Raw genomic sequence first — 7500 nt, forward strand, 5'->3', positions numbered from 1 at the left:
ATTGGAAGTACATTTTTAGGTGAAAACTGAATTTTGCCTCGTAAGTATTATGTTTATATAAACATTCAATTTATGATTTTTGTAGGTAAAAAAAAAGAAGAAAAAAAGCTTGAAATGTCAAACTCTAGCTTTAAAATATGGCATCCCTTATTACTCACTTTACAGTTTAGTTAATATTCCAACATATCTTAAGCAATAATAATATTGTCATATGGTAATTTTTCTTCAGAATATCCTAATTCATTACTGTTGTGGTGAAGACTGCCAGAAAATAAGGAGAGATCTTTGTTGAATACAGTGGGATGATTTTTCTATGCCTTCAATAATAATGTAAGGATTGTCAGGAAGATTGTATGCTGTTGGTTATACATAATAATGTATATTTTAACTGCTCTCAAACTTGTGTATTTTTTACAAAAGATATTTACTGTATATTGCCAGTACTATTTTTTGGAACCTGTACAAAAGATTGTATTGTGCAATAAAATTCAATTGCTCCACTTTGTGTATTTTTACTTTTTCTCCTTTTCTTTTGTAAGAAACTTTAACCCTGAAATAATATAATTAACAATTGCACCCAAGAAAACAAACACAAACACACGCACCCCCCCCCCCCACACCCACACATACACCCACACATACCCCCCCCCCACCACCACCACCCACCCACACACACACACACATACACACACATACACCCACACATACCCCCCCACACACACACACACATACACCCCCCCACACACACACATACACCCCCACACACACACGCACACACACATGCACACACACACACAGATACAAAGATACATATACAGAGGGAGTGAGTGAGATACAGAAAGAGAGAGAGAGAGACAGTGGGATACAGAGAGAGAAAGATAGAGAGAGAGATACAAAGAGAGAGAGAGAGATAGAGAGAGAGAGAGAGAGAGAGAGAGAGAGAGAGAGAGACCGAGAGAGAGAGATACAGAGAGAGAGAGAGAGATAGAGAGAGAGAGAAAGAGATACAGAGAGAGAGAGAGAAAGAGATACAGAGAGAGAGAGAGAAAGAGATACAGAGAGAGAGAGAAAGAGATACAGAGAGAGAGAGAGAAAGAGATACAGAGAGAGAGAGAGAGAAAGATACAGAGAGAGAGAGAGAGAGAAAGATACAGAGAGAGAGAGAGAGAGAAAGAGATACATAGAGAGAGTGAGAGAGAGAAAGATATATATATAGAGAGAGATACAGGGTGAGAGAGAGTGAGAGAGATACAGAAAAAAGTACTCAAGTATATCTAGATATATTGCTTGCTATTCTTATCTTATTTGTTAACTGTCCTTACATATCTAATTATCAATGAAATCTCTATATTTTTCTGAATAAGATGAAAAGCATAAATCCAGTAATTCAGATTACCTCAGGACATGATGTAAACAATGATAGAAATAATAATGTAATAGAAATTAATAATGTGAAGGCAGGTGTATGAAGATGTATTATTATGCAATAATGCTTAAGGATTTAGGTTGTTCAAGTTATTATTTCTCATAATGCAAAAACAAAAATCTAGATATATTTTTCATTTCAAAGTTCTATCTTCCTCCTGTGCTTCACGCACAGGGTGATGTGAAGCGATGATGTGGTAGTCTAGTTAGTGTTATGTGCTTGCAGCTGCCACCGCTGGCTAGCCTAGTGAGAAAAAGGGAGCAGCCATGCATAAACCTCCCCCAGCCAGTGCACAGCCTCTCCATCATCGAGACTTCTGCATTGCCTCCACATGGCTTCCCATGGAAACTGGGTACCTTACGGTCCCAGGCTAAACTGTGGGGGATCTCGGAGCAGCAGGAGGCCCTAGAGGTTCAGGGTCATGGCCCACCAGCATGTGGACATGCCCTGGCCCTGTGGCCCGTACCAACTCATGCCCCTAACTTGCCTGGGGTTAATAGGAGGCTTGGGGGAGGTGGGCCTTGCCAGTCCTCCTCCCCCCAGATATAACCAATCGTCAGTGTTACGTATAAATGGAAAGACTGGGAGGAGGGGAAAAGTCCCTCCCACCCAGCAAGTGAGGCGGACTGTGGGCCCTACTGGGAGGGCGACTGCTGGAGCGCCGGCTGGGAAAAGAAACTACTCGTCTCACCTGTATTCTGGCAGCTACCAGTCCGGTGTGAAGCTTGTGTTTGGAAGCCCTTGGGAACCCCACAGGTGGATGATGGGGCCCCCAGCCCGCCACCCCCTTTTATATGGGGCAGCATCGGTGGGAGTGGCAGAGGTGGCATCCATCCGAAGTGACTGCCCGAGTCTGGACTTCAGGTGGGAAGTCAGGGTGGGGGCTTGGAACGACCGTTCTTTGCATCAGGATGATCGGTTGCCTCTACTGTTGAGGGAACTGGAGAGGCTGAGAGTTGAGGTGGCTGCTCTCTCAGAGGTAAGACCTGGCAGCAGCATGACCAGTGCAGGAGGCTACACCTATTACTGGTTGGGCCGCAGCGATGGTCACCATCTCCAGGGAGTAGCTATTGCTGTGTCCAGCATACTCCAGCCCTCGATAGTGGAGGTTACTCCTGCTGATGAGCATATAATGGTATTGAGACTGAAGCTATCTTATGGTTTCATGTCTCATATTGCTGTGTACGCTCCTACCAATGTTTGTAAACTCGAGGTGAAAGACATGTTCTACGCCAAACTTGCATCTGTGGCAGACAGATGTCCCTGGCGAGATATTCGCATTGTTCTGGGTGACTTCAATGCAGTATCTAGCTGTGATTGAGCTGGCTATGATATGTCTGTTGGTCCCCATGGTTCAGGAGCTGATGCTGGTAGTGAGAATAGCCTCCTTTTCCGGGACTTTGCTAGGTCCCAGAAATTGAGGATTTCTGGCTCCTGGTACCAGCACCCAAACCCACATCGTTGGACATGGTATAGCGATGCAGGTAATGCAGCCAAGGAGATTGACCACATACTCGTTAGCACTCGTTGGAGGATCCTCCAGAATTGCAGGGTGTACAGGAGTGCTGCGTTCTGTGGTACTGACCATAGATTGGTTGTGGCTACCCTCCAGGTCCACTTCAAAACTCCCCAGCAGTCCAATGATCACCCTAGGGTGCTTCATTTGGACAGGCTGAAGGAGGGGGAGTGTGCCTGTGGGTTTGCTGAAGCAATCTCTGGTTGTTTCACAATGCTCGACAGTCTGACGGACCCTGTTCTTCTGTGGGATACCTTCAAGCATGAAACGCTTGATGCAGCTCAAGAGACGATTGGTGTACACCGGAGAGAAATGCAGAATTTCATCTCGCAGGAGACACTGGAAGCCACAGATGCTTGTAATGCGGCTCGTCTGACTGGGGATCGGGAATTGCACCGTTCTCATGTACACAGGACTCGGTCTTGGTTAAGAAGGGACAAGGAACGGTTTATTAGGAGTCTTGCAGAGGACGTAGAAGGCCATTTCTTAATAAATATCCTACGTCCTGCATACCAAGCCCTGAGAAAGCTGAATTCCAAGCCCTCTTCACAGGTGACAGCAGTTCGCTTAGTAAGTGGTCAGATCATTTCAGATACTGTTGCAGTGCAGGAGCATTGGACTAAGTATTTTGAGCAGCTGTACCAGGTTGACCCACCGACAGTTAACTTGGATATGGGGAGTGCCAAGGTCCCGTTGCCGGACCTGCCCGTCAGTGAGGATCCTCCCTTCCTAACCGATGTTAGGGGGGGCGATCTCCAAGCTGAAGAGTGGTAAAGCAGCAGGTATCTGCAGCATACCAGCTGAAATGGTAAAGGTTGATGGTGAACCTATGGTGCGGGGGTTACATGCTGTCCTGGCTGCCATCTGTCAGTCCGGTACCGTTCCTCCTGACCTGTTGAGGGGTGTGGTCATCCCTCTCCGGAAAGGGAAGGGGGACTGTTGGGACTGCAGCAGTCACCGAAGCATCACATTGTTCAGTATACCAGGCAAGGTTCTCGCCCACATCCTTCTGAGACGTATCAGAGACCATCTACTGAGGCACCAGAGACCAGAGCATTCCGGATTCACTCCTGCTAAGTCCACAATAGAGTGTTGCCGTGAGTTCGGGCGTGGGCTGCTTGCAGCCTACGTCACCCTCAAGAAGGCGTTCGATACGGTGCATCGGGAATCACTTTGGGAGATCCTGAGACTGAAATGAATTCCAACTACGATTACTGGACTAATAGCAAGCCTGTATACTGGTACTGAAAGTGCTGTAAAGTGTGGTGGGGGCCTGTCGAGCTTCTTTCCTGTTAGTTCAGGAGTGAGACAAGGCTGTGTTCTTGCACCAACTCTTGCATGGACTGGATACTGGGCAGAGCTACTGTTCAAAGTCATTGTGGAGCAACACTGGGCAATATCAAGGTTACAGACCTTGACTTTGCTGATGATATTGCTATTTTATCTGAGTCTTTGGAAACCCCGGAGGCTCGTCTTGAAGCCTTTTGTAATAGGTCCTTGCAGCGGATCATGGGGTATTGTTGGCGGGACCATGTGTGCACCGTGAGACTGGCACAGGACCTGTTATCTGCACAATCCGTGATCACCAACTCAGGTTATATGGCCACTTGGCTCACTTTCCTCAGGATGATCCTGCCCATCAGGTAGTCTCTGTTTGAGACAACCCTGGGTGGAGGAGGCCTGTGGGACAACCTAGGAAGTCGTGGCTTGGGCAGATCGACCAAACCTGTTGTGAAGAACTCGAGATGGGCCAAGTCCCTGCTGGCGTCTTGCCATGAGGGATCCTCGTAGGTGGAAATGAAGGGTGGATGCGGCTATGTGCCTGTCGGCATTAACTCCTTGATGATGATGATGAAGTTATTATTTCTCATAATGCAAAAACAAAAATCTAGATATATTTTTCATTTCAAAGTTCTATCTTCCTTCTACATTTCCTTCTCTCCATCTTTTCTTTTCATTCCTCCTGTCCCTCTTTTTCTTCCTTACCATCACTCCATCAACCAGCGCATGAAAGGAAAATGTTGGGATTCCTGTAATTAGGGAGTAGACTTGCAATGGGATGGGCCTGGGGAATTTTGAAATATAATCTTAACACATCCATTAACGAAAATTCAAGCATTACTTTTCATATATACAGGGAATCTTTTTACTCATTTATTGAATTATTTAACTACTTACTTATCATTATTTTTTTCACCTCATTAGTTTATTAGATAATCATTGAATCAAGTGGAAGAATCATTTAATTATTATAGAGAAGGACAGATTTATAGTGTAAACCCATATTTATACTTTTGAAAAACAAAAGTTCTTATATAGTGTGGTATCTATTTTCCATTAATCATTAAAGATACCTAGAGGCCCAAAACTTATTTCTTTAAGCAAATACTTTTCTATACAATACATTTCTATACAAAAATTTCAATTTAGGTAAATGATTAATATGAAACTACATAACAATCATTTTATTATTTTTCAGCACAGAAAAAGTGATCATTCTTACCTTTTGCATAAACAATAAGCTCCATTTATTTTACACATATATAACATCCATACTATTTATAAATTGGGAAAAAAGGTGAAGCCTTGAACAATTCAAATATTCATTGACTATACAAATTATTATTATATTATTACATTTTTACTGATACAAAAAATTGCAAAACTGACTATACAAATGAGTTTCTCAAGAAGATAGATTTTGATATCACAAAATGACTGTTACCTCATCAGAAACATGTTTGACAAATATACTAGATATAAAAAAATAAAGGGAAATTAAATTAATTAATCAAATAACTTTGATCAATTTACAAAAATCAATTCTTCTTAATATATTCATTCATCCATGAGATTTGAGTTCCTTCTACTTCAACCTTTTCGTAAAACCATTTCCTATTGATTCTGTAAAAAAGGAAATTGAAGATTATTCCTTCATTCATCAAGATCTCGGAAATAACCATTTTAGACACTTGACATACTAATTTGTGTCAATACAAGGTGTAATGTCTGTCTTCATGCTATGAGTACAATGCTGTCAGGGATGGCGTGCACATGTATGCCATACCCACTTTGAGAACAATTTATTATCATCTTTACACATAAGGATTATTAGTTCTGCCCTTTAACTAGTTCTGTCCATTTCCTTGATTTTCAAATATATTCTCTTTTACCTTCAAGTATTATTAGTAATGTTAACCCCATGCCCCGGGAAAATGTTGCATTCACTTTATCATTGTTTTATTAAATGTCTCTGCCAGTGCTTAGCCACAAAGGGTCAATTAGTAGATCTTGTGACCTCAACTTTCCTTGATTTAGTGGGGAAAAAAGCTTTTTATACTAATGCTATCAATATTGATACCATTATATTTTTTATAAACCATAAATACTACATTGTTATTGACAATACTAACAACAACATTAAATACTAGAAAGTATTATCAAAAATCAAGGAAAAGGGTAAACAGGTGAGGCAGGTACTTCTTGTAATTGACTCACATTAGTGACCTTGTACTTGTGGAGCCATCTATATGCAAAAACAATCACTAAATTAAATACACAGTGGGCATGGCATGTGCATCCCGTGGCATGTGGTTATTAACATTGTAATAATTATAATCTCTTAAAAAAAAATAATAATAATAATACCAATAATAATGATAAGCAATAATAATAATAATAATAATAATAATAATAATAATAATAATAATAATAATAATAACAACAACCTCAATACCGAGAGCATTAGTAAAAAATTAAGGAAAGGTGAAACTGGGTGACGTCAAGAAGTCTACTAATTGATTCCATAGTGGCTGAGTAATTGTGGAACCATCTCTTTGTAGAGCAATTTTACAGAACAAAACTACAATGAAAACTACATTTTGCCAGTGGCAGTGGGTTAACTACACTCAATTTAGCCTGTGACCTTATTTAGCTACTTACATTAATTCAAAAGATCAATTCAATACTAGATTCAAGAAATCACACCTTACCTGCACTCACTCCCACATTTGCCTGAGTTGCACTTGGAACATGGATAATGACAACCTGGGCAGCTAGGTTGAAGGCAGTCACACAAGTCTTTCCCGGAGCTCAGTATGCGGCCATCTGGTCCATGATAGGCCTGCTGCATCTGATTTTTATTGCTGGATTACACAAAGGGAATGTCAGTGTAAGAAGGCAAGAATGCTACGTGTAAGACAGTGACTTTTAAAAATTACCAGAAGTACAGCAAAGAAACACATTCTCTACATAAAACAAAATATTTAAATCACCTAACCAAACTTCCCTTCAAAAACAAATGCTTATTTAACACACCAATATAATGATTAACTTTCCTCATATTGTTTTCTCTCAAGGAAATACAACTCACCACTGCCTCTTGCACCACTAAAATATCCCCAAATCATGATAGTGTTGGACAGCAGGAGAGTTATGCTGTAAAAGGGCACTTGCCTTTATAGAATGGCTTAGGAACCACATAATCTCACACCACTCTTCTTTAGTCAAAGATGAACTCTCCATGGCAAAGCCTGTTTAACCCATTCAACCCCAGGTA

The 7500-nt window shown here is 41.4% G+C and overlaps 3 protein-coding genes across 31 annotated transcripts in view; 2 read left to right on the forward strand and 1 right to left on the reverse strand.

Moving 5' to 3' along the window:
- Positions 1 to 500, forward strand: part of LOC113815219 (uncharacterized) — a 359930-nt gene extending 359430 nt beyond the window's left edge. For all 14 annotated transcript variants that reach the window (XM_070122026.1, XM_070122023.1, XM_070122034.1 and 11 more), the window contains one exon: positions 1 to 500. This exon is cut by the window's left edge and continues 1755 nt beyond it. The gene's annotated coding sequence lies outside the window, so the exon portion shown is untranslated.
- A 3247-nt stretch (positions 501 to 3747) lies between these two features.
- LOC138861781 (uncharacterized) lies at positions 3748 to 4140 on the forward strand. The gene has a single exon (XM_070121615.1). The coding sequence runs from the start codon at positions 3748 to 3750 to the stop codon at positions 4138 to 4140; it is 393 nt and encodes a 130-aa protein (XP_069977716.1).
- A 1252-nt stretch (positions 4141 to 5392) lies between these two features.
- The window catches only part of LOC113819862 (uncharacterized), a 51134-nt gene continuing 49026 nt past the window's right edge, over positions 5393 to 7500 (reverse strand). For all 16 annotated transcript variants that reach the window (XM_070122040.1, XM_070122045.1, XM_070122042.1 and 13 more), the window contains 2 exons: positions 6935 to 7087; positions 5393 to 5846 (listed from right to left, as the gene is read on the reverse strand). In XM_070122040.1, the coding sequence (XP_069978141.1) occupies positions 5762 to 5846; positions 6935 to 7087 (238 nt within the window). In that variant the 3' untranslated portion in view covers positions 5393 to 5761. The remainder of the gene's footprint in view (positions 5847 to 6934; positions 7088 to 7500) is intronic.

Source organism: Penaeus vannamei, chromosome 5, assembly GCF_042767895.1.
Source record: "Penaeus vannamei isolate JL-2024 chromosome 5, ASM4276789v1, whole genome shotgun sequence".
Lineage (NCBI taxonomy): Eukaryota > Metazoa > Arthropoda > Malacostraca > Decapoda > Penaeidae > Penaeus > Penaeus vannamei.